Genomic DNA, 24,946 nt, shown 5'->3' with positions numbered 1-24,946 from the left:
GGAGACCCTCTTCTGAGAGGGCACCTCCCTGCGTCAGTTGGCCAAGCTGCAGGGGTTCAAAATCTGGGATTTATTTGGAATGTCCGGATTGGGTGATGTTCTTGATGGTAAAGTGATTACATTCTTTTCTGCCCTTCAAGTGGAGAATCAACTCCATCAGTTCCAACTTGATAAATATCTGCAGCTGCGTCATGCACTCATGCCCTATATCGCACATATTGAGGACATCCCGGAATTCAGCCCCTTAGAAGCCAAAATACTGTTGACCAACATCCCACACCACACAATTTCTGTCATTTACCGATCTCTGGTGGTCAATGCCCCCCAATACCTTTCCAGCCGTGAGGCAGGCTTGGGCTCGGGACCTTGGCCCCTTGGAAGATGATGACTGGAGAGAGGTCCTGGTTTCGCCTGGTGAAGCGGCCATTGCTTCCCAATACTGTCCTATTCAGCTGCGTTATTTACACAGGATTTATTACAGTAGGGAAAGGTCGTGAAGACGGTGCTCTATCGCATCTGCTCTTGTTTGAGGTGTCAGACTAACAGGAGACTTTACACACACTGTTTGGGGCTGTGCTGTTGTTGCCCCCTTCTCGGGTGGGGTCTTCGCTTGCCTCGGTGGAGTGCTGGGCCTTTCCTTGCCGCGAGGGCCTGAAAGGAGGCTCTGGCTCCCTCCTTGGAGGTTTGGAAGGAGGGGTTGGACCGTTGCCTAGGCCTCGAACCTCCAGTTTATACTGCTAGGGGCTATCCTAGGAAATATTACAAGATCTGGGAGTGCTAGGCAGAATACTGGGGAATACAGTTGGAACCATGTACTCGGATAGGGAGTTCTCTGGAGGTCGAAATTAGAGATTTTAAAGCTGTTGGGGAGGCAGGGTGTGTGGGCAGAGATGAGTGTTACATGTTCCTTCCTTTTCTTTTGCCGCGATCAATGGTCGGAGATGTTGCTACCAGTGGACACTGTGAAGGTGTACCTTTTTGTGTATTCTTTGTGTTTTTTTGTGCATGTCTATTATTGGTTATTTATTTTTACTGTACCGCCCTTTCTTTAAAAAATATCATAAAACATGTCTTGATAAAAAAAAATATTGATAAGGATCCTTTTGCGACTTCCTGAAAATGGCTGTGAATGCAGACCTCTGCCCACACATTCGCTTTAACTGAATTGTCTTCTATGTTATTTTAGGTAGTAGTGGCTGCTATTAAAGTAAAAGTTATTCAGTGAATGACATTGAGGTAGCCGACAGTGGCCCCACAGACCACTGTCTGCGCCTTTCAGTGCCATTCCCTGTACCCTCGGAGACAGCTTCTACTTTACAAATCAGTGTAGGCAGTCAGTGTCAGGTCAATGGCTTGTGGCAGCAATGGTGGTCACCAATCATTGTTACATTGCAGTCAATTCAATCGGAGGGATGAGATTCCCCGGGAAACATCCTTTACCACGCAACCATTACAACGCGGTATGGTTACATCGTGGTTTTAACAACGCAAGTCGTTACACCGACTTGCACTGGAGGGCGCTGTAGGATAAGGAATAGTGTGAATTACTTTCCAACACCTTCCCTACTGTACGTAGACTGGAGTTGGAATAGTAATTCACACTATTCCTATGTCCAGCGCCCTCCAACGCAAGTCGATGTAATGACTTGCGTTGTTAAAACCACGATGTAACATACCGCGTTGTAATGGTACGCATTGTTACATCATACCCCTCTTCCCACTAAATTACAAACAGACACAAAGAGCAATGTATCACTTGCAACGTCATTTCCGACACACAGTGTGTCTTTCGAATTTGTGAACCACATTTCTTGTGGGTGGAAATCCTCTGATTCAGCAAACCACAGGATTCCCTGCTGAAAATACGCTTAGTACAGAAAACCCTACATTACTACATTCAAGAACTCAGAAAATAAATGTGTCCGTGTACATACGTTAGAAGATTAATTTGTGATGGGTATTCATTCACATGCACATGTATTTCATACCATTTGGCATTCAAATTCCAAATGGAATCACATGTGGTCTTCTGAGTAGTTTTGAAATCCTTTATTGATAGCTTGAAAATTACTTCAATTCTAAAGTGGACAACATTTTGATGTTACTTGTTGGTAAAGATAAATGTTTCAGTTGAAATGTGATCAATTTAACCATATGTCGAGTAATCAATAAAAGATAAAAAAAAGAAATACTGACTGTAGGTTACAAGTGATTTTTTTTTAATGCCAAATAGTAGGAAACTACTGGATTTATGACAATTGATTCAATATTGGCGATTTACTAAACCAGAATATGATTGCCATTCTCAGAGGGCTTCTTTGAGGTTGTTTCATAAGTAAATGTCTCTGATCATGTGAAGTGTGATATACAGTACAAAACCGGAATGCACACCGAGATGATACACCCAAGAGAGATGCATTAAAGTAGCCAGGAGAATAATGCTGTGGATTTTGTGAGACGTTCTAGTATTGCGCTCCCAGTCTCTGTTGGGCCAAGGGGTAGCAAAGAGACTTGGCATTACTGTTGCTCATCATTATATCTCCTCTGCAGGGCACAAATCCCGGCGCCGTCCTGAAACGGGCATCTTCTGCAAAAGGCACACTGAAGCGTGCACCGTCGGTGGTGGTGATCGAGAAGGGAAGGGTGCTACAGAAGCGGAAGGTAGGTATCCCCTGTGCAGCTTTATAACGTACCCATCTGAACTGGTCATGAAAAACATTGCTGGCACTCCGAGTGCCATTAATGTTAGTTATCTAATTAAACAGTTTGCCCTCACCAGCAATAAGAACGATATTTACACATTTCTAAGATGTATTCAATAATATTGGCTATTATTTGGACGATGTTACCTTATGAAATATAGGTATAACTAATATCTGCAGTAAAAAGCTAGGTAAATCCACTCCAAGCACCCCTACATAGAATATGACGTGAATGGTCTAAGTGGTTGCCAGGGAAGCAGGAGGGGGATATGGACCATGTGGTAGTGGGCATGTTCTTCTGAGAAACCTTTTGGTCACGCAGATGCATAAGTCATCATCTATTCACATCTGCCTGGTCATTCAGTCAGGGCTGGTGGTGTGGAATAATTCAGCTGTGTTTTATTATATTTCCCTCTCATCTGACCCAATCCATGGGGACAACTGATTGCTGTCCAGCAGGCGGAAAAAGGCATGGGAGGAGCCTGTGTCTACGAAAATGTCTGATGTATTAAAAAACCCAACTTTACATTTTTTGAGGAATGTAGAAGAGATTTTTGGATTTAAGAGACCAACAGAACACAATATTTGCAGCTAAGTCTTTGGTTGTCTCGGGAGGAGATGACAACCAGTTATTGTCATCAATTACCTTGTTCGAGAAAATTTGTAAGACAGACATAAATAGGTCTTAAAAAAGGTTGATTTCAGAGTATTTCAGAATTCTCTAGTCACTACCTACCCATCTCGCTCATTGCTCTCACGCGGTTGAATCAAGCCCTGAACACAAAACGAAACATTCTAATAAACAATAAGGAATCCATATGAATGAGCATGGCCTCCTCTTACACCTGTGTACAGTACAGCGAAACCCAAACCCATCGAAAATCGATGTGTGTCACTGGGAATAAGCAGTTTGTAAAAGTCTGTAATAAGATGGCAGTGGGGCACTGTTAGACCCGGGATCCCTGGTTGGCTGAGGTAGGTACCTTAGGCCAAATAGGGACCTGCGTTTCCACGTCAGGGAAAGGAAGGTCACCTTCTGAGTTAGCCCCCACTCACCCCCTTGGTAGCCTGGCACGAGCAGCCAGTCTTATCTTCAAGACAAATGTGTAAAGTATTTGCAACCATGCTCACAGCAATCCAATGATGACACCACAAATAGACTCCACACGAGTTTTATAAAAACGAGTATACATTTTATATAAAAAGATATACAATAAGACCACACAATATAAATCCAACATATGAGTATGTGTACTATTTCTCCTGGCTAGGTATGACGAGCAGTGTGCGACCTACTTTGTTTATGTATTTAAGCTCCCTCGAGCGATTTGGGCTGACGAGCCTTGGTTCCGCACCTGCGCGCCGTGAGAGGTATTTTACCTTTAATATTTTGGCAGTCTACTTGGCACCCCACATACCTACCTGCTCCCTGCTGACGAGAGGCAATTACCTCGAAACACGTGTCCAGGGATGGCATTATAGTGACATACTCGTGGCATAGGCGTACTCACCGTTGCTACTACATTATCCAGAGTTCTATGGGGCTATTTGCTGGTATGACGAGCAGTGTTCGACCTACTTTGTTTATGTATTTAAGCTCCCTCGAGCGATTTGGGCTGACGAGCCTTGGTTCCGCACCTGCGCGCCGTGAGAGGTATTTTACCTTTAATATTTTGGCAGTCTACTTGGCACCCCACATACCTACCTGCTCCCTGCTGACGAGAGGCAATTACCTCGAAACACGTGTCCAGGGATGGCATTATAGTGACATACTCGTGGCATAGGCGTACTCACCGTTGCTACTACATTATCCAGAGTTCTATAGGGCTATTTGCTGGTATGACGAGCAGTGTGCGACCTACTTTGTTTATGTACTATTTCTCCTGGCTAGTTGTTAGGCCAGCCAGCCCTTGTCAGTTCTGGCGATATTAATGAGTGCTTCTAAACATGCCACTGTAATCCTAATACCATGTTTTGCAGTTCGTAATGCTAGAATCAGACACGTCTGCAATGTAACAATAGTGCAATGCGTAATACAACAACCAGGCACTTTGCGATGTAAAAATAATGCAATGTGTAACGCAGCAATCAGACACTTTGCAATGTAAGAATAATGTAATGCGTAAGTCACCAATCAGGTACTTAGCAATGTAATAATAATGCAATGCGTAACGCAGTAATCAGGCACTTTGCAATGTTAGAATAATGCAATGTGTAATACAACCACCCGGTATGTCGTTATGCAGAAATAAGGCAATGCGTAATACACTAATCAGGTAGTTCGTTATGCAGGAAGAATACAATGTGTAATACGCTAATCAGGTAGTTCGTTATGCAGAAACAATGCAATGCGTCATACGACAATCAGGTAGTTTGTTATGCAGAAATAATGCCATGCGTCATACACTAATCAGGTCGTTCGTTATGCAGGAATAATGCAATGTGTAATACGACAATCCGGTACTTCGTTATGCAGAAATAAGATAATGCGTAATACACTCCGGCACCGATCACGGTGCCTCAGTCGGTCTCTTCACCACTCCTTCTGACTCGCAGTCAGCCTTTGTCAACAGTTGCCCCCAACACGGGTATGGTGAAACAAAAAGTGCAGCTCCGCATCCGGCCCCGGTACTGCCACTCCCTTGGCAATACGGGCCGCGATACGAGTCGAAGCAGAGGCTCACGCTGCCGGAACGAGAGAGAGGCCGAGAGCGTCTCCCTCTGAGCCCGCACCCCGCCCCAGGAGTCGACACACGTTACCTGGTGGGCGCGAACCCACTCTCCTCAACCAGCGACTTGGGCCACCGATGCAATCTTTGTGAATTGGCAACGGCGGGCTCGGGCCGGCAGCTCAGCTCCTCTAGGGCTACCGGTCCGGGCCGCTACTGCTATGAAGATCTCTGGCTGCCACAGGGCACACGCACAACACGTCGCTGAGACTTCCTTGAGCTTCGGGTGCACGATCACCGGGCACTCCACACGAAGGTCTCAGGTTGCAGGAAGATCACGCGCACAGCGTTGCTGAGACTCACTTTAACTCCAGGTTCACGTTAACAAGGCAATCCTCACGAAGGTCTCACGCTGCACAAAGCACATGCACACAGAGTCGATGAGACTCACTTGGACTCGGGTGCACGATAACAAGGCATTCCTCACGAAGGTCTCACGCTGCACAAAGCACACACACACAGCGTCGATGAGACTCGCTTGGGTTCTGTGTGTGCACAATAACAAGGCAATCCTCACGAAGGTCCCACGCTGCACAAAGCACACGCACACAGCGTCGATGAGACTCACTTGTATTCCGGTACACACGATAACTGGACAATCCTCACAAAGGGTTCAGGCTACAAAAAGCGTAGCTGATCCTTGCTTGGACTCCAGGTGCCCACAATCACAGGGCACACCTTACGAGGGTCTCAGGCTGCAACAAGCACACACACACAGTGCCGCTGAGACTCTCCTCGAAACTTTTGTGTTCCTAGGTTTCCGCAACAGGGAGCCAGCTCACCTCGGGCCCTTGGGGATAAGTTACTTCAGGACACAGCACAGCAAAGTCCTTTCAAGCAGGGGACACAGCACACAGCAAAGTCCCTTTAGCCTTTCCTTGGTTAAAACAGCAAACTGCAGGCCAGCCCCAGAACACACAGCAAGGGTCAGTCCTTTCCTTCAGTCTCTTCAGTTGTTTCTTCCTTGGCAAAGGTTCCTCTTGACCACAAAGTAGCTCCAGTCTTGTTTAATCTTGATCAAGCCATTCTCCAAAGTTCAGGGGCTTCAGTTCTCATAGTTATACCCCTCAATGGCTTTCACGTCTTTGTCTTCAGGGGGCACTGGCCCCTGTTCAAACCAGTTCTGGGTGCCTCCCTGACAGTGACACCTTATTCCTTTGATTAGTGGGGGTCTGGATTCTCAATCACTCAGCAGGAGATGGGACAATTGTTTTATAGCAGCAACCCAGGCCTCTTCACCTCTGGGAGCTACTCCTTCCCCTACACTCCAGGTGCAGGTCAGCCTATTGCTGTCACACCTCCTCCCCTGGGTCAAGACATTCCCCAGATCCTATCGCTTTCAAATCCAGACAGTCAAGCCACAACCAGGCAAAAACACACAAAAATGTTAGAGCACAAACACCCAGCCACTTCTAACAGAGTGGCTTATAAACACACAATGCAAAAACCACCTTCATAAAAAGATGTGTTTTTACATTGTGAGTTCAGGCATACTAAACTTCACCTTTCCATCTTAAGCCTTTGGGAAGATAGGCTGGAAAACATATTACACAGCCATCCCATTCTATTCTATGGGCAAGATGGCATTTCAACAGTGAAAAACGAAATGGAGATTATTTCACTGTCAGGACATGGTACACACCTTAGTACATGTCCTACCTTTCACATGCACTATATCCTGCACAGGGGGTACCCTGGACCTACCATAGGGGTGTCTGATGTGCAGAGAAAGGGAAGGGTAAGGTCTGGCAAGTGGGTGCACTTGTCAGAACAACATGTCAGTTTAACAAACTGCGCGCAGGCTCTACAATGGCAGGCCTGAGTTCCCTCTTTAAGGCTCCTTGTGTGGGTGGCACAATTAGTGCTGCAGGCCCACTAGTAGCATTTGCATTACCAGCCCTGGCTCACATAGTGCACTTTACTAGGGACTTTTCTAGTAAGGCAAACATACCAATCATGGACAACCAATTATAATTACACTTTACACAGGGAGCACTTGCACTTTGACACCGATCAACAGTGGCCAAGTGTCCAAAGCATCTAAGTTGGCAACACCATGTCAGAAAAAAGGTCTAGGGGGAAAGCAAAAAGTTTAGGGAACTTTAGCCAAAAAGTGCAAGTCCTACAGGCAATATTGAACCTGCATATTTGAGATGGGATAATACCACACCAATCGAATCGAAAAAATGTCATAACTTGACATGCCAGATAGAGACCTACATTTTGGGGGATTACATTGGGGGCAAAGATATCTTGTTAAACAGTATTTATTTATAGAAATGGTGTCTGCACCCTCTGGTGATGCAGGCTATGTGATTGATATGGAATATCAAATGTTATATCCGTACCGATGACTTGGCCGGATCATACCTCTCTTTATTTCCCTTAAATTATTGTAAACCGGTTAATATATGCACCCTCTTCTCGTCTGCCTTATACAAATGGAACTTCTCTAAGATTCTTGATCCAACTTTCTCTGCTTACCAAAATAACTGCCCGACCTGGTTTTTGTTTTTTTCCAGATACTTGTGTACACTTATCTCAGAGTATATTACATCAAAAAAGCACTCTGCATATCAAGCACCAAATTCCTGCGAAGCTTTGGAGTATCTTTTAAATCAGAACACAATACTTAATACATGTTGCCCTTAAAGCTTGTATGCAGTTCATTTTCATTTTACATTTCTTTAGTGCTCTTTGTCATTTTTTAGAAATGCACTTATCAATAAATGTTCAGGTCCTGTTACACATCCACTATTTCTCCATGCATTTCTTGCTTACACTAGTACTTCATCATGAGTCGATGGACAGTGAAATTCTGAAATAAAACATAAAGACATTATGGGCCATATGTAGGTAGCCCAATACCGGTCGGTAACGGCCGATTTTCGGTAAATATACCGTTACCGACCGGTATTTAGGCTTTTGAGATGTAGGGGGATCATTTCTGTATTCGGTAATTTACCGAATCGGTAAAATTACCGAATTGGTAATTTTACCGATTCGGTAAATACCGAATACAGAAATGAGATGTAGGGGGAGTGTGTGGTGGGTGTGGGGATTCGTTATTTACCACCAACTGAAAGTTGGTGGTAAATGACGAATGTCGCTGTTAATGCATTATTTGGCCCTTAGATGTGTGCAATGTGGCAGACACACATGCCCTCAGGGCATGTATGTGTGCCACATGTGCACACATGCAGGAATCAGGGGTGCAACAGGGTGTCAATGTGACACCCTGCCACCCTTGATTGAGCTCCCCCCATTACCGATTCGGTATTTACCGATTCGGTAATGGTAACTGGCTTCCCATTGATTCCTATGGGCCTCCTGGCCCATAGGAATCAATGAGATACAGGTTACCATTACCGAATCGGTAAATACCGATTCTAAAATACCGACACTTACCGAATCGGTATTTTTTTACCTACATTACATTTACCGATTCATAAATACCGAATCGGTAAAATTCGGTATTTAAGAATCAGTAAATGTAATTTACCTACATAAGGTCCTAAGTTCCTAATCCACTTTTCCAAACATTCCTATGTTTGGTAATTAATTCAATCCTATTCTCAGCACATAAACTCGGGGGTACCAAGATAAATGCTTCAATCTGCATTTGTCATCAACTTTCCATGATGAGTATTTATACTAATTGAATCGCCTTGATCATCCGCAATGCTACCAGACAACATTAAACTACCATATTATCATGCCATGTCTGTACAAAAATACATCGTGCACTATAATAAACCACATGTAGGGTTTAACTCCCTCAATTCACAACATGAAAAGCCTTTCACTATTTGTCACTGCAGTAGTTTCATGTGTTTTCATGTGACTTTTACTTTAAAGAAAATATCAAGCATAGCACAAACATTCAGTTGTTAGAATATGACATGAACGGTGTTAGTGTAAAATACATATAGGAATGATCTGGTTTACTTCCACATATTGACCTAGAGGATGACATTAATAGCTCGCCCAAAGGCTCATGAAAGCTGGTTTGGTTTTGATGATTTAGTATTGGCTTCTGTCCTAATCTGTAGGTTCAAAAAAAAAAAAGGAAAATTCCAGTAAAGGCAAAGTGCATTTGAAAACAACTACTACAGATTGTGCACAGCCTGGTATTTACCTGTTTCTAATCGTTCTTGTGTCTCTACTGGTTGTGGAAAGGAATCCTTTCGTACTAAATACTTCTAAATAAATTATTTCAAGCAGATACTCTCTCAGGGTTTATTTTCAACAGGGACACACTAGACTAAGTGGCAAAAACAAATGTTGTCCCCATGGTTTGGCGTTCAGCTTCATCCTCCCGTCCAGCTTTAGGGATGCTGATTCAAAAAAGACCCTGAGGGCTTTAGGACTCCAGGGCTACAGTTTGATATTTCTTACTTTAGACCGATAACAGTGGGCTCTGGAAATCCATCGCACTCTCTTCATCAGTATGAACCAAACAGGAGATATATTCATGGATTTAGATCATACATTCCCTCATCATCTTCCAAGATGATGAAGGGAAGTCTTCAGTCACATAGACTCTCAAGAAAAGCCCTTACTTGTGGCTGCAAAATCAAGACCACCTTCTGGCATGGGGTTGCCGGCTGTTGCAGATGATGCAGCAAAAGGCTTGCTTGGCAGTATGCTGGAGTTGCATGAAATGGCTAAATTAACATTCCCTGTGGCCTGTCCAATACATGTTTGAGAGGAACTCACTGGCAGCTTGCTTCCTTTTCGACTGATTGCAGAACCTGTCCACTGTATACATTTCCTGCCCTCCCAGTGCTCGCTGATGTCATCTACATGTTTGGGAAAAGTCAACATAGAGCATGATGCTGGTTGCCTCTTTGTGAGCCATCTGTTTGCTTTTCGGATTTAAAGTCCTTGGCCAAATATAGAAACATCTATTAGGCTCAGGGGTGGTGCATCCTCTCCCTTCAAGAAGTAGATAGTCTCTATGCAGCTTATGGTGTGGTCATCTTAAAACCTTGATTACTGAAGAGAAGGCTTCTGACCCCATAATCCATTAGCAGTATTGAGGGAATTATGTAGATTCTCTTGTTTCCTCATTAACCAGATAGTGTACCATACAGGGTTGATTACACTACCTTAATTGTGTTTGGCGGGGAGCATCGAAAAGGGGGAAACCACTGAGAACAATGACCATGATGGATCTTCATGATCGGGAAGGAGGCCAGCAATAATCGCGTGCCATACAAGGATAAGAAAAATCTGAGTCTAAAACAATCTGAATTGTGAACAGAAATGTATTTCAAGAATAAGCACCTAACTGTAAACGGATGAAATCTATCAAATATAAACCGATTTGCACCACTTAAATGAGCAGCCACATTAGCTGGGTAATAAGTTGCAAAAACATTAAAAAGTCTCTAGACTTGTTGTGGGTCAGAAAGGCCTCTTGCTGCTTATCTACTAAGAGAACCTTCTAAAGTGTCCGGTGTCAGTTCCACAGCGAGGACACATGCGTAGAAGATGCAAGGTGGCACTGTGACCAACAAAGACCACCTTTCACACCGTGTTTCTCAATTAAGGGTATTAATACTGGTGTACTTCACTGTACTGTGGGCCTAAGACTCACTGCCTGCTAGCACCCAAACATATCATAGCATACTGTAGACAAGACATCTCAGCACTGCAAAACATGTTGAGCTACAGTTAGTCAATAGGACCCAGTTTAAAAATGCGACAAGTACATACATACATGTTCTTGAGTAAATGCAGAAGAGGAAGTAATGCCTCATCAGATGGCAACAGTGAAAGGATATAAGTTGAAGTCATATTTGGAATCATAGTTTGCATTGTTCTTGTCAATGTGGAAGTCCATTCCATTACAAGCTTTGGCAAAGCAAATCTGTCTGGTGTGTACTGCCAACCTTTTGGCTTTGCCAGTTATTGCTTTCTTTTGTTGAAGTTTTTTAAATCAAAAAGCATGTCTTATCACTGCAGTACCTCCACCGAAGGGGACTTCTTTTTAAGTAGGTGTGCACCTTGTGCAAGGGCAGAATGCTATCCCTCACAGTGAAGTTAGCCAATGGCTGAATGGTGCTGGGTGATTGGGGGATGTTGTATGCTGTAGTGGGTTGAAGAAAAATGGGAATGACAGAACAAAAGACAAAAAAACTAAGAGGGCTGACAGAAAACGTACTATATTTCTGTTGCTTTGTGGCCCTCACTTGTTTGCAAGGATCCAAAAAGCATTTGATCTATGAGGCTGCACACCGCTATTGCCTTTCGTGCAGTGGCATAATGCAAAATGATGGGGAACCCTGCATTGCAAAGCAGAGTGGCTTTCCCGAGCTTTTAACTATTTCTTATTCCATGCCATTGCATGCATTCTGCAAGGCATGAATGGCATAGCTGAGAGGGTGAGGGGGTGCCCCTCCAAAACAAGAAACTCTGCCCCCCCTCCCGCACCACAGAAAATATGGGGGTCTCCAATACACTCATGCTTTTATGGAGCCGACAAAGGTGTGGTTCCAGGAGCCTATTGCAGTGGCCATGCACCCCCTGTGCGCGGTAACCTAGCACATTATGCATGTTATGCTTTACTTTCAGTTGGTGATTAACATTACCCAGTCTGCCCACTGTCTCAACCCAGGGTACCCTTTTTCTCATTATCCTTTTTGTTTTCCAGGAATGGGAGATGAAGGCTTCTGCATAGTCTTTTCTGGTCATCATCTGAAGCCGTCAACTTCCAGGAGCAGCCCTAACACTCCAGACGTGTTTCATGATGCATCATCTGCAAGTGAACCTTGCGGGAAACCCATTTACAGTCCAATGTAACTTTGTGCTGCTCACATGCTCTTCATCCGTCTTTGGACAATCCTGGTACCTGCATACTGGGACGCAGTTTCTGTAGTATGATCCTTTTGTGGGTGCAGGCACACCCTATTGGTATGTGCCTTAAAGAGGCCACTAGTTTAGTTTGGGCCTTGTGCAGGTGCTGGCACACTGACGTATTGGCCATGTGGGCGTGTTGATAAATAATATTTTATGGCATGGACCACGAGCAATAGGAGGTGTATTTCTATTGCTGCCTCTGCATACTACATGGTGCTTCTCCTTATTCGAAGGAGCTGATGAAGGTGATAACATTTCACTATTGTCTGTGGTATCAACATTAGGCTAATCCCTGACAACCATCCTAATTTTAAAATTGAATGTCTGCCTTACGGTGATCTCCTTTGTTGAATTCAATAGAACATGCATGGTATGCTTTTTTAGCTCACCCAATCCCACTGCAATATATCTACTAGTGACTAAAAGAGATGCCACTGCCAAGTTGTCAATCAGTGATTATTGGTGAAAAACAATATCTTGTCCTCTAGTGCGCAGCTGTTCATCGAGATGCTCCAGCCATTCATTATGCATGTGTCACACAGTTCCCCAGACTTTAGCTCTCCTTGTTGCATGCAAAAACATACACTGAAAAAATACAGACTCAAAACCATCTACTGCTTGCTTAAACATCTAACCATACATTAGTACTGCCCCAAAAATAGGTCAGCCACTTTTAAATAACTAAATCCAGCAAACCTCACTTCCCACCAACCTATAAGTCCAGGGAAATGTATTAGAATTAGTCATGTCCTAGAGAATTTGGAGGGGCAAGTGTGTGACAGTGTCTTTAGGTGCACAAGAAATTTATGGTAGATATTTTGGAAGTAGATGTTTTAGGGTCTGTTTTTTCTTTTGCAATCTATATTTCTTCAATCCATGTTTTTACATATTTCCACTGTCCTAGCTAAAACCTTGAGGCATCCTAGCCTGTCAATGCAGTGCTTACTACCCTCCAACAGGGAAGAGGCCAGAGTACATAAACCACTGAAAGGCCTTTTCTTGGTACTGTGGTAGTCAGTAGTTTTGGGCAGCATCCATGATGGGGATTGCCTCTTATCACTGGTGTTCCAATGCCACAAGCACTAGTGCACTCCAGTTTGAAGAACCAAGTTAGCCCTTTTAGGCACTGACATTCAGAGCGTCAAAGACAAACAATTAAAGCTTGTTCTGGGAGGTGGTAGTGAGTTAAAAACTCAGAAACAGCATGACTCTGTAAATAACACAGTGATTTCAATGTCTCATCACTGCTGAAGATTAGTGGGGCCATGCGCAGTCTGATGGCTAGTCCATGAGGTTAGCATAGGCCATCCTGGCAGAAGAATGGCCATCATAATTAACATCCTTGCATCCACTAAGCAAAGTATTTTGTTATTAAACAATAAACTTCTAAAGCACTAGTGTATTCTTAAAAAATAAAAATTCAACCTTTGCGCATGAGTCAATTAGATGATGTCCTTGTCCATGACCACCGTGCCTCATAGGATGGTGCTGGCCTGGGACACCTAGATATGGTCACCCATCATAAATAGGGCACATCTGTCACTGTAACCTGAAAGACCAGAATTGGCTGGTGGTGGAGCCAGTGGAGAGTCCACGTTCGCAAACCAAGACCCCTGACTCCAAATAGAGTGAGAGATTCACAGTTTTAGCAGGCAGGGCCACCAGTATTTTAGGGCAGCCCTCCCCATCGTCAAACTGTAACTAAACCTTGCGGACACAAGCATGCTATGCACAATAAGCAGAACACACCTGAGCTTGGGGAGCTTAGAAATGACTCCCAATGACTTATATGACATTTATGCTCTAGGATTTTCTAACAGGTGCTCTGTGGCCAGTCATCTGAAAGTAAGTACCATCCTAGCAAAAAAATCTTTGGGAATTCTCATTTCCTTGGATTTACAACAGTAGTTTACTTCCACACAATCAAGAGGGTCTAGACATAAAGAAACAATGTTGAAGTTGAAGTGTACCTTTAATGATAATTGCTGCTAATTAAAAAGGTGTGTGTGGTGTGATAATGAAACAGCGTGTATAGTTATATATTATATGTCTGCCCTCTCCCTAGTTTTCTGGTAGCTCTCGGAACAGGGTGGAACATTGTATATGTCCGTGTGCAGGAGTGCAGCAGAAGTAGTGTCACCAATACCCAAGATAGTGAATGGCCCACTGCTCCTTCATTGTAATTGGCTTTTGCTATCCAACCAGTGGGCCATTTTCCGTGCTTGCATTAGGGCCACGGCTTGTCTTATAAGTTTCCGGAAAAAATATTTTAAACCAGTGCCAACTACCCAAAGTGGAGCAGAGTTCCCAAAGGGCCCCAGAAATAGCTCAGGGTGCCGTAGGCAGGTTCACAAAAGGCCTCGCTGTTCAGTTCCGTGGGTCTTCTGAGGATTCAGCAGCCAGGGGTTTCGGTGCTTTGGCATAGTCACACTTCAGCAAATATACAACTGATCCAATGTTTTTGGACGGGGCTAGGTGCACCCAAAACAAATCCCATTGGCAGTATCAAACTTCAAAGGTTTTTAATCTCTGTACTGGCCAGCCAAGACAAAGCATCTTGAATTGGCCACAGTGCCCTTTGGACAGGCGCACCGACTGAAGACACAGACTGAACCAGTTCGCACTAGGAACACTGACCATCTGCAAATTTAAACATTGACATTTCTTGATCGTTAGGCCTAGAAATGTCATTGTAGATGTTCAGGAAACAGCACATCTGTTAGCTTGGGATGAAGTTAAAACATTTATGTGTACTTCTGGGATAGGATTTGGGTGCCTTACAGTCCTGGAAGGTGCTTCTTCATCTCCTTGAACTCTGAAGCTACTAGCTCTATTTGGGGTGGTAACAAACAATGAGGGTGCAAGACCCTCATAGTTCCTAGGTGGTTATTTCTCCCGAGATGTCTTCCACCAGGCTTCAGTCAGCTGGACCTTGCTGTCTGTCTTATTAGTCTGGGGCCTGCTCCTCTCCTCTCTTAACTGTTTTGGGGGACATGGACTTTAGATGCACCCCGAACCAGTACCTGGCCCAACTGCTGAACTTCCAAGAGAATAAAAGGCTCATCCAGTGGACTAAGTAAAGCAAGCAATGCAATTAAAACTGGGTAAGGTGGAACAGACTTACACGCCTTGGTACAACTTCTGAGGAAAACAAAAAGTGATGGGCAAATGATTGCATTAATCTCAACCACTGGTAACTATTGATAACGCCTGCATTTCAGCCCATTATATTTTTTCCCAACTATGCTACTCTCAACAAAGACCAACAAGTTGCAAATCAGCCTCCGCACTGCCCCAACAGGAACAGGACCCCAAAACTCCCAGGCAGGTCCCCTCCAGAATGAACCCATGCAACCCCAGACTGTTGTCGGCCTGTTTAGATCAGTGGTATCGCTCACGTCATGTGGCACAATAAGTATGGGACCCACGATTCAGCTTATCCATTGTTGCTAAGTTGACACACTGAGGTAAACAAAACAAAAAGGTGATGGGTGAAATGCTTGAATTAATCTCAGCCACCAGTATTTCTCCGGTATTGACTCTTTCATAGATTCACATGATTGAATCATTCCCTGTTGTTGAGATGGGAGTCCCAACATTTCCATAGCAGTACAAATACATTTCTTTTAGAAAGAATGTAAGTCACCTCATCTCCTAACTGCGACATAATTTTTTCGGAACAATGGCTGAGCCTGCTAAGAAGGCTGTCTTCAGAGCTTCTATCTTCTGTTGTAAGAAAATGTAGTTTGTGGATTATCTATGCTGAGACTACATTTGCTACTTGTACCCACAACACAAGCTGAAGAAGTGTAAAATTTGATGACAATGTTCTGCCAACACTCTGAATGACCAAGAGGGCTGGCCACTTCAATGGTTTCGGAAGAAAAAGGCTTCTGATGTGGCCTCGTAAGACGAGGAGTATTTGCATAATGCCCCACAGGAAGGCAGGGGATCATCTAAGCATCACAATGCAAAAGGATCTCCACCTCGTAAGGTATTTTCTGACAAGAGTCCTCCATCTATGTCCAATGAGCCCCTTCGAAAGACACAAAAGAGTCTGACAGAGGTCGGATAGGTGACCGAAATCTTCTTCTGAGGCGCACATAAAACAACCTTGGAACTGTAGATGTGAAACTTGTTGACAACCCCTTCGCCAACAGAGGTACCCACCTCCAGTCCATCCTCATTCAAGGCGCCAATGGCACTACATGCCCCGCCTACAGGTTTACAACTATTGATTGCTCCCTTGTTGATGATGTTTTAGGTGACACACCCGTTGACACCTACATAACCTTAACCTATGGCACTACCATCTTCAACTGCAAAACCTTCTTTGACGGCACATACATTGTCGTCAGAAGGGCCCACCAACAAAACCAAACATAAAATAATCCATGGTTGTGGCTCATGAAAATACAATGCCAAGTAACATCCCACAGCATAGCGTCCAAAATTTCTGAATTTGAAAGGAGAATCACAAGATGAAGATCCTTTCAGAACAGCTATTAGTTCAGCACAGTAGATTTAAAATGACAAGAAGATGATGAATACGAGGAGCACTATGAACAGGAAGAAGAGAAGCAGAGGTGTTATCCAGAGGAGGAAGAATCACATTGGTGGTACAGTCACCTACATTACAATAGTAATTACGAGGAATCTCATTTCCAGGACCACAAATGCTCAGGGTACCAGTTACCCTGCTGGATGATCTCCATAATTGTTGTCTCCAACACCTACTCGCCTGGAAGGTGCACCGCAACCACCTCAATGGAGAACTTCTAGAACATCTGAACATGCAGATGAATGGGATTAATATAAAGTAACCACTTAGGGGTCACCCACACCATCTCATGCAGAACGCCCCACTGGACGATATCATCCGTTTTCATGCATATGTGGAGAAAGGATCGAAGCAGTTTCATTTACCTCTACAAATCATGGAATCAAACTGTTTTCTTTAAGACGTCAAGAAGGCACCCAGAAAGTCAGTTAAAACAATTCCCATATTTGATCACATTTGGCAAGAAGAATTAAAAAATCTGCACACGTCAGCTTCCATCTCAGCTTTGGTATCTAGGCTTAAAAAATAGAGAGCCATGACAACACACCTTTATGCCTCACTGGTCAAAAGAAGGCAGAATCTAGTGATGTAAGCCGCACAAGGCAAATTGAAAAAAACATGTTCCCCATGTACATCTCTTCCAAATAGGCAATCTAAGTAGATGTACACCTTTCACAACAGAGTCTCCACCCTGACTGCACCCTCCAAGAGAACTGGCAATTTTCTGGCTTTTGAAGGCTACAGTGACTGCCAAATGTGGGCAGACAAGGGTCATACCTTGATTTTCTTCCGCAAGAGAAGAAAGGGGAAGCCCTATTATCCTATGTGAAGGTGAGAAATCATCAGCTGTTATGATTGATGGGACCACATTTGTGGCCAGTACTGGCTATCGACAGACAAGGTTGGCTGCTCTCACCTTCCTTCAAGCAGGCAGTGAAGCATCACATACTAAACAAGCCTTTCAACAGCAAACACCTCTTCGGGAAGTATATCAATCAAGATAGACACCAACATGTCTTGCTCTCTTGGAGTCCTGAAATGCAAATTGCAGGTGCCATTTAATGGAACAAGGGAAGAGGTTTTCTGTACTACAGAAGCAGTTGCCAACCATATCACCTACTCCAGAAACAGCAACCACAAATGTGCCAACGCGATGTTAGCTTGATCATAGCCACCCACAACCACTATGTAGGAGGAAGAGTCAAAAAAAATTCCACGAGTGTCAATCTGTAACATCTGACAGATGAGTCTTCCATGTCAGCCAACTGAGGTATGCCCTTCCATTCCTTTTCAATCCGCCACAGTGTCAACCCACATCAGAGCAGCTTTCAGGGGAGCACTTTTTAATCTTACTTCCAAAGGGGCAATAGAGAGGGTTCCAGACTCAGACACAGAGGCAGTATGTTACTCCTGCTATTTCATCGTGCCAAAGAAGGATGGAGGCCTTCATCCTATTCTCTATCTTCAAATTCAAAAGGCTCACACTGGTTCTGTCAGCCCTGGATCCAAGTGACCTGGTGGTAGCCTTGGACCTGCAGGACATGTACTTTCTTGTGCCTATTCTGCAGTCTCAAAGACATTACCTGTGGTTAAAGGTTGTCCCGGACTGTTTTCAGGATGCCATACTCCCCTTCAGCCTTACTAGTGACCCTCGGGTGTTCACAAATGTTAAGGAGATGGTTGCTGCACATCTTTGAAGGTAGGGGATACCAGTTTTCCCTTTCATCATGCCACAATCAGTCGTAGACCACCTTGAGATGATGTCAAACCTCTTGAGATTGTTGTAGATTTGGATCAATTAACCAAATTCACACCTGATTCCTTCACAGAGATTTCCTTTTGTACAAGCTGTTTTGGACACAGTGCTGTTCAGGGCCTTTTATTCTTTGACACATGAATCAAGGACATTTGGGCCATGATCCCAATATTTTATTCCCAGTCCTGGATCTTGTTGAAAGCGCAGCTCCGAGGCTTCTTGGCCTGTTGGCCTTATGCAGTCTGCTTGTCCACTTTGCCGGCTGGCATATAAGGGCTTTGCACTGGTAACTATCTCCTCAGTTGGCTCAGTGCCAAGGTAACCTGTTGGATGTCATCCAGGTTTCGAAGGAGACTGCATAAGATCTGCAGTGGTGGCTACTCGACCCAACCTGATATTCCCTTTCCCCCTAGAGCTGACAGTAGTGATCAATGCATCTCTGCTGGGTTGGGGAGGTCATCTGGGAGAGATAGAGACCAGAGGGCTCAGGTCTCCAGCAGAAACCCATCTCCACATCAGTCTGTTGGAGTTGCAAGCCATTTGCCTAGTGCTGAAGACCTTCCTGCCGTCCATCAAGGGAAGGCTTTTGCAGGTTCACATGTGCAGCACCACCTCCATATGGAACTCCAATAAGCAGTACAGAGTGGGGCCCTATGTCAAGAGGTGCTGTGCCTCTGGAGTTGGTTGGAGCATCAGGGCTTCTTTCTGACGTTAACTACCTGGCAGGGTCTTTGAAAGCCAGGGTGGACAAGTTTATCAGGAGTGATTGGTGGACCACAAATAGTAGTTGCAACTCGAGGTGGTGCTAGGCATCTTCTGACAGTGGGGGGAATCCTGTCTGGACCTTTTCGCCACCGCCGAGCACATGCAGTGTCACAAGTTCTGCTCATTGGAGTTCCCAAGTAAGCCCTCTCAGGGGAATTCATTCTGACTTGAGTGAAGCATGGGACTTCTGTACAGTTTCCTCTGCCTCTCGTGCTTCGAGTTCTGGAGAAGATCAGAAATGACTGGGCTCAAGTCCTGGTGGCTCCGGATTGGGCCAGGAGAGCTTGGTACCTAGACCTTCTTGGCATGGGCATCTGTCCTATGATCAGGCTTCTGCTTCTGGAGGATCACATGTAGCTGCAGCAGGGCAGGGTTCTGCACTCAAACCTGCACATTCTCCTCCTCCATACAAGGAAATTGAATGGCAGCAGTTGATTGCGTTTGATCTACCACCCCACATAGTCCATTTACGCTAGGCGGTGAGACAAATCTATGGCCTGGTGTGGGTTCAGCCCCACAGACCTCTTACCAGCCAAACTGTCAAATGTTTTATTGTTTGTTTTGTATTTGGTCAAGTAGGGTCTTGCAGTGGACCCTATTTAAATTTATTTGTCAGCCCTTTCTGCCATTTTTGTGTTTGTTGGACCATCTGTCCATCTTTTTATCTCCTGTTCTGAAGAGGTTTATTAAAGGTCTCACACGCATTTTCCCACTAAAACTGGTTGTGATGCCACAGTGGGATTTTAATTTGGTCCTGACTTTCCTGATGTGCATCCCCTTTTAGCCAATGCACACCTGCTCACTGCGTCTCTTAGAATTGTCTTCCTCATTGCAATCACTTCATCTTGTCTCTTGAGTGAGCTCCAAGCTCTCTTGGTGCAGCCGCTCTGTACCTCATTTTCCCCAGACTGGTGTTGAGGAGACAAGGCCATTTTGCCAAAAGTCATGTCTCTTTTCCACGTTGGGCAATCCATGACCCTTCCAATGTTCTTTGCTCCACGCCCCCCTCAAAAGAGGACGCAATATTCCATTGGCTGTTTCCAACAGAGTCTTAAGCTTTTACATTGATCGCATCAAAGACCATCAGGTGAAAGATCAGTGTTTGTGGGGTTCTCTGGGGCAAAGAAAGGTAAAGCGGTGCAGAAAGTGCTTTGTCATGGTGAATAGTCTTCTGTATTAAAATCTGTAACGCATTGGCCAAGAAGCAACATCCGAAAGGACTGAGGGCTCTATTTATCAGGGCCAAGGTGTGACTTCTTTGAAGAAAATAATTCCATTTTGGATGGCCGAGCTTGAGACTGTTACACAGTATGAAATGTATACCTAATGAATGAGTTACGCAGAATCTGTGAGACAAATGCAGAAGTAGAGTCAAATGAATTACCTAGAGCTCTCATGGAGGTCATTGCCCTGTTGTTTTTATGCGTTCTACTCGCAATGTTGAGTGTTTCTCCTCCAAACATACTAAATTGCTGCTGAGGTAAGGAGCATGAAAGGACTGATCTGATGAGATAGGCAACTCAGAAGACATGTTGATGCTGTGGCCCCAGCATCTCTTGTAAATTTTGAATTAAGAGAGCATCAGATAATTCACTGTGGTTCATGCTTGATCTGCTTTTAGAGAAAGTAATTGTTAAGACCGTCTCTGAGTGTGAATTTTGGCACGCAGATTTTCACAGATTTTGGCCCTATTGCCTTTTCGCTAAATATAATTGTACTAAACTATTAACATTGAAAACAATAATCCACCTTCTATACCTCCACTTAAAAATTTTCAGAAAGTTATATTTTCCGGCCGGTGCCCCATAAGGTGAAAATGCACATTTGCTAAATATTCCCTCTATTGTTGCCCAAGACTGCTCCAGGCAGTGGCTCTGTAATGCAGGGAATTAACAGCCAATAACTCCCTGTGCTAAACACTTCCTTTTCTGGTACTTTCTGCAGACAAAGGTTCTGCTAGTACCACTAACGAAATAAAAGCATGCCACCTTTAGCTAATGTTTACATGATACATGCACACTGTGAACTGAATTATCTAGGATAGCCATAGGTCCAGTCCCTAATTTGTAAAAGTATAAGGGCCTGATTATGTGCTTAAATGTTATTTATCGCACATGATAAATAACGATATCTTGGGGTACGTTATTTATTGTGTGCAAAAAATAATACCTATCATGAATTTGTGGGGAATAACATACAGATTTTGGTGTTTAACGCACCAAAATCTGCATGGTATGGTAAATGCCATTCACTTTCCCCCATTAAATATCAGAAGGTTTAAACTGCTGAAATTTAACGACAGCAGAGATATTTAATGCATTCTATAATTATCAGATGTGCTAAATACAGTCAAACTCGTAATTCCGATACGTGCATAAACCTTATGCATAGGTCGGAATTTGCCGGCCCACTCATGATCAGGCGTAAGGTATCTGACCTTCAAGGTTTTCCTCTGAAGCCCAACAGTGCCGCTGAATAAAGTCGGTGTTGCTGAATACCAAGTCTGTCTAGTCTTAATTCCACCTTATGCCTTTTTCATCCACCATCATTCTCTCCATTCTCCTTTATCTGAGTCTTTCGGGATCTTTTTCATCACATTTTTCTTAATTTGTCACTGTTTTTCCAATTTTCTCTTGCTCATTTTCCCCCTTTGCTACTTTTCTCTCTAGTTCTGGGTCAAAAACTGTTAAGGAAAAAAAAGACCTGGTCTCAAAAACACTGCAAAGGGCACTGAAGGCTAGAAAATAAGTGATAATTGGAGAGACGTTAGAGCATAACAGAAAAAGAAGTATCAGGCTGTAACAGAGAAAGAAGAAGGTGTTGGGCCTTTTAGTGAGAAGAAATATGCCTCAATAGAGATAAATAGGTGTCTGAAAAAGAGAAAAGAATCTGGGCCTTATAGAGCTAAAACATAATTGGATAGCCCAGTGCCAATATTCATAAAGACAATTCTATTTCTCAGTCTCTTGGTTCCTTTATATGTCGAAAGTAGGGCTGAAAATCCCCAGGTTCATCATTGGCGACTATCTACCATTTTTAGACTTACTCTTGAGCTTCGATTTTGATGGTCCAGTGCAAAGATAACCAAATAAGAGCTTATAATGTAAAGCTTCATCAAAAATCCCATCTTTGATGGTTTGCAGCTCACAGTTCCTGTCAGCATCTCCTGTACACGCCTATGGAAAAAGATTGTCCCTCCTTGGTCTATTATTCATTCTCTTTCCAAGAGTATCACTTTTTATAATTTTAATAATATTTCAAAACCAAGGAAGAAACTTTGGGAGTTTATATTTAATATATTATGTATGGTATTAATGTAAATCTGCACTTGCTTTGGTTTTCTTTTTTTTTACAAAATGTTATGCTAATTAAACTTTTTTTTTTACAAAACATTGATGTTCTCCTTCCTAGCACCGGTTGCCTTGCAATATTTATCACCAGGTTGAACAAGATACCTTGCAGATTTCCATTTGCCAGTAGTGCCTGTTATGTGTCCTGGATATGCCTCCTTCCTGTGTACTGTTCTTCACAGACCTCACTCCCGATTCATATTACTCACAGTCTTTACTCCTATTCTTGGTATCCAACACATGCTAAGCCCTTCTGAGAGCATTGCAGCTCTTGCCTCCCAAAGTCCTCTCACCTAGTATTAGCTTCTCAGTCACAGGACTCTCTCCTTTGCAGGGATGTCATTTAGGGGTCGCCCGGAGTCGCAGATGTGACTCCAGACTTGACCCCTCCTACCCTTGGTATTGTATATGCGACACCTGGCCTCAGAGGTAGCAAAATCAGTGCCAGGAAGACATGGGTAGCTCGTCCTTATGGACATCGGGTGTGGCTCAAATCTCACTTTTTGTAATTGTTTTTATTACACTAATAGTTAGCAGGAATATGACCATCTCTGGCTGCAGAGGTAAGTAAAAACGCTTTTAAATGTAGGCAGTGTGCAGGCGTGAAGGTGAGAGTGAGAATATGTGAAAGAGTGTGTGTGTATGTGTGATTGTGTGTGTATGCACAAGCATATGTGAGTGAATGTAAAGGTCAAATGGCATGTGGTGTCACTTCTGCTACCCTTGGAATTTTTGTGAATTGACGCTCATGCTTCATTAATCTGTGCCTCTCCCTACTCTTTGTGCCTCACTAGAGCCATTCAGTTTTCACTGTAGCAAACCATTTGCATCTCTTACCCTTTCACAGTCATAGTCCTTTCCAAGCCCTTAGCATTAACTACATTTTAGGCTTCACTGTGGCAAAATTCTGCTGAGGCCCTGGTCACGAACTCACAGAAAAGTTTTAATTATTCCTCCTTCTTCTCCTTTGCCCTCAACCAGTGACCTCTCCCTTGCTTGTGCATTTCACTGTGAAAGAGGAGTGGCTTGGCAGTTTGAGCTGGACTGTTCCAATAAGGAGCAGCGTCAAGACTGATTTGCATATGGTTGGGTAAAAACAGAACGTTGGCCTAACGGCTAGGGCGGTCAACCTTGAATCTGGGGAACTGGGTTCCGAGTCTCTGCAATGACGCTGAACATCCTGTGATTCTGGGCAAATCACTTAATCTCCCCGTGCCTAACAAAAATGAATGCGTCCTCATGTAATGCAACTGGTGCTATGTAAAGCGCTCGGATACCCGATTCGGGTCAAGTTCATGCTATATAAAACTCTGTAAAATAAAAAAAATAAAAACGATATGCCCAGACGTGGGTACCGTGCTCACTGTGTCACTGGAACCAAGCTATATCCAGCTGATGAGCCCATAACTACGGCGCATCTGGCCTTGAGTTGCTTGTGTTCCGGATCACGTGGACCTGGCTTGGCAGTTCGGGCTGGACTGTAGGGTCAAGACTGATTTGCATATGGTTGGGTCTACACTGAGGTAGCATGGTGAGCAAAGAAACTGTGGGTTGTAGCTACCCCAAGAAATTGCCAGTGGATAGACTTATTGCAAGCAGCCTCCCATCACCTTTTGTGTGTTTCATGTACTGCCCTAAGTGGCCTGGGTATGCCGAGACGTCGGTCCCATGCTCACTGTGTCACTGGAACCAAGCTATACCCAGCTGATAATTAGAGCGAAACCAGTCCTGGGTTGCTTGTGTTCAAGTTCAGGGAGGACCTGGCTTGGCAGTTCGGGCTGGACTGTTCCCATAAGGAGCCAGGCCAAGACTGGTTTGCATTTGGTTGGGTTCAAACTGAGGTGGCATGGCGAGCATAAGAACGATGGGTTGGAGTGAGCAATTGCCAGTGGTTAGACTTATTGCAAGCAGCCTCCCATCACCTTTTGTGTATTTCACTTAAATACATTAACCACTTAGTAAGTCAGCTGTAAGTGTGCATTTAAAAATTAAACACAGAGGCTCGCCTCTATAAAGTGAAATTGTATGTCTGTTTACAACCAAACAGATAACATGGGTTTAAAGTTACAGTTGTTCTAGTAGCAGTATAAAAGTTTATATTTTTGTGTCAGACCTTGCTGGCAGGGGTGGGGGTAACAGGCAGCCACGGCCCGTGCAGGTAGGAGCGGTGAGGCCGGGTGGGAGAGGATTTCAACAGACCACGCCAAGGGAAAATAAAT

At 44.0% G+C, this 24,946-nt stretch overlaps 1 protein-coding gene across 1 annotated transcript in view; it reads left to right on the top strand.

Moving 5' to 3' along the window:
• Window positions 1-22,758, top strand: part of LOC146785126 (actin filament-associated protein 1-like 2) — a 231,520-nt gene extending 208,762 nt beyond the window's left edge. Inside the window, exons 16-17 of the mRNA XM_085633831.1 lie at window positions 2,551-2,661; window positions 12,090-22,758. Of these exons, the coding sequence (XP_085489957.1) occupies window positions 2,551-2,661; window positions 12,090-12,116 (138 nt within the window). The 3' untranslated portion in view covers window positions 12,117-22,758. The remainder of the gene's footprint in view (window positions 1-2,550; window positions 2,662-12,089) is intronic.
• The last annotated feature ends 2,188 nt before the right edge of the window (window positions 22,759-24,946 follow it).

This window comes from Triturus cristatus, chromosome 11 (assembly GCF_964204655.1).
Source record: "Triturus cristatus chromosome 11, aTriCri1.1, whole genome shotgun sequence".
Taxonomy (NCBI): domain Eukaryota; kingdom Metazoa; phylum Chordata; class Amphibia; order Caudata; family Salamandridae; genus Triturus; species Triturus cristatus.
This window is presented reverse-complemented; position numbering and strand designations above follow the sequence as displayed.